Source organism: Geospiza fortis, unplaced genomic scaffold, assembly GCF_000277835.1.
Source record: "Geospiza fortis unplaced genomic scaffold, GeoFor_1.0 scaffold599, whole genome shotgun sequence".
Lineage (NCBI taxonomy): Eukaryota > Metazoa > Chordata > Aves > Passeriformes > Thraupidae > Geospiza > Geospiza fortis.
The window spans coordinates 358,973-359,924 of NW_005054605.1; the positions used below are offsets into that span (position 1 = coordinate 358,973).

Here is a 952-nt window from a genome sequence, read left to right on the forward strand (position 1 = left end):
AGGAATGCCCCGAGGCTTGGACATTGTTGGCTTTGACCAGGTTGAAGACGGCTGTGTGGAAGGAAGAGGCCATGCCAGGGCTGCCAGCCACGTGCAGAGGGCACTGGCCCACGCAGTAATTGATCTGGTAACCCTCAGGCTTGATGATCCAGTCATTCCAACCGATGTCGCGGAAATCCACGTAGAAATCCTTGCGGCAGCAGAGATTGGAATTCTGGCTGCAGCGGAGGCTGCGCTTGGCCACGCGGTGTCCGGGCTCCCTCACCTTCACTTTGGCCACCAGGAAGGGCTGGTGGGACCAGCTGGCATTGAGCTGGGCCGTAACATTGCTGCCATCCAGTTCCAGCCGCAGGGTCCGGCTGTGCCCGGAGAAGAAGCTCTGGAGCTCCGGTAGGAGGGGGAAGGAGCGCCAGCCGCTGCCCGTCGCGCTCAGCCGCCTCTCCCCCAGCAGCGTGAGGTTGCCCCCTGCCCCAGCCCCGATTTTGGAGGCCAGGAAGATCCTCAGGGTGAGGCTGGAGCGGGGAACTCGCAGGTAGAGCCAGAGCTGAGCCTGCAGGATGCGAAGGTCCTGGTCCTGCGCTTGGCTGAACTGGAATTGCAGCCCCAAACTGGAGGGAGATGTGAGATCTGAGAGGAGAAAGGGATGAGGAGGTGAGCGCTGAGGGATGCTTAGGACTTCCAGCGAGTCAAAACTCCCAGTTTCGTCTGTCCTCCACCCTTCCCTGCACCCCAATCTCTGGCAGAAGGGGTGCAGAGGGGGACCCTGCTCTCACCTGGCCCTTCTTCTCACGGCGTGAGCCTGGAAAGCGCTTCCAGCTCCCCAAATTATTCCTGCAGCTCCCAACTCAAGAGTCCCAGGCACCCTGGGGACCCTCATGTTTTTGGGGGACAAAACAAACGTCCCGACAAGCAGGAGCAGGAGAGGACACAGCTCCCCCTCCCTCCCGGGATG

At 61.2% G+C, this 952-nt stretch overlaps 1 protein-coding gene across 1 annotated transcript in view; it reads right to left on the minus strand.

Moving 5' to 3' along the window:
* LOC106632046 (inhibin beta C chain-like) overlaps positions 1-952 on the minus strand; it is a 7,725-nt gene that overhangs the window by 168 nt on the left and 6,605 nt on the right. The window contains 2 exon segments of the mRNA XM_014310897.2: position 1; positions 4-627. The exon segment at position 1 is cut by the window's left edge and continues 168 nt beyond it. Coding sequence (XP_014166372.1) covers position 1; positions 4-627 — 625 coding nt within the window.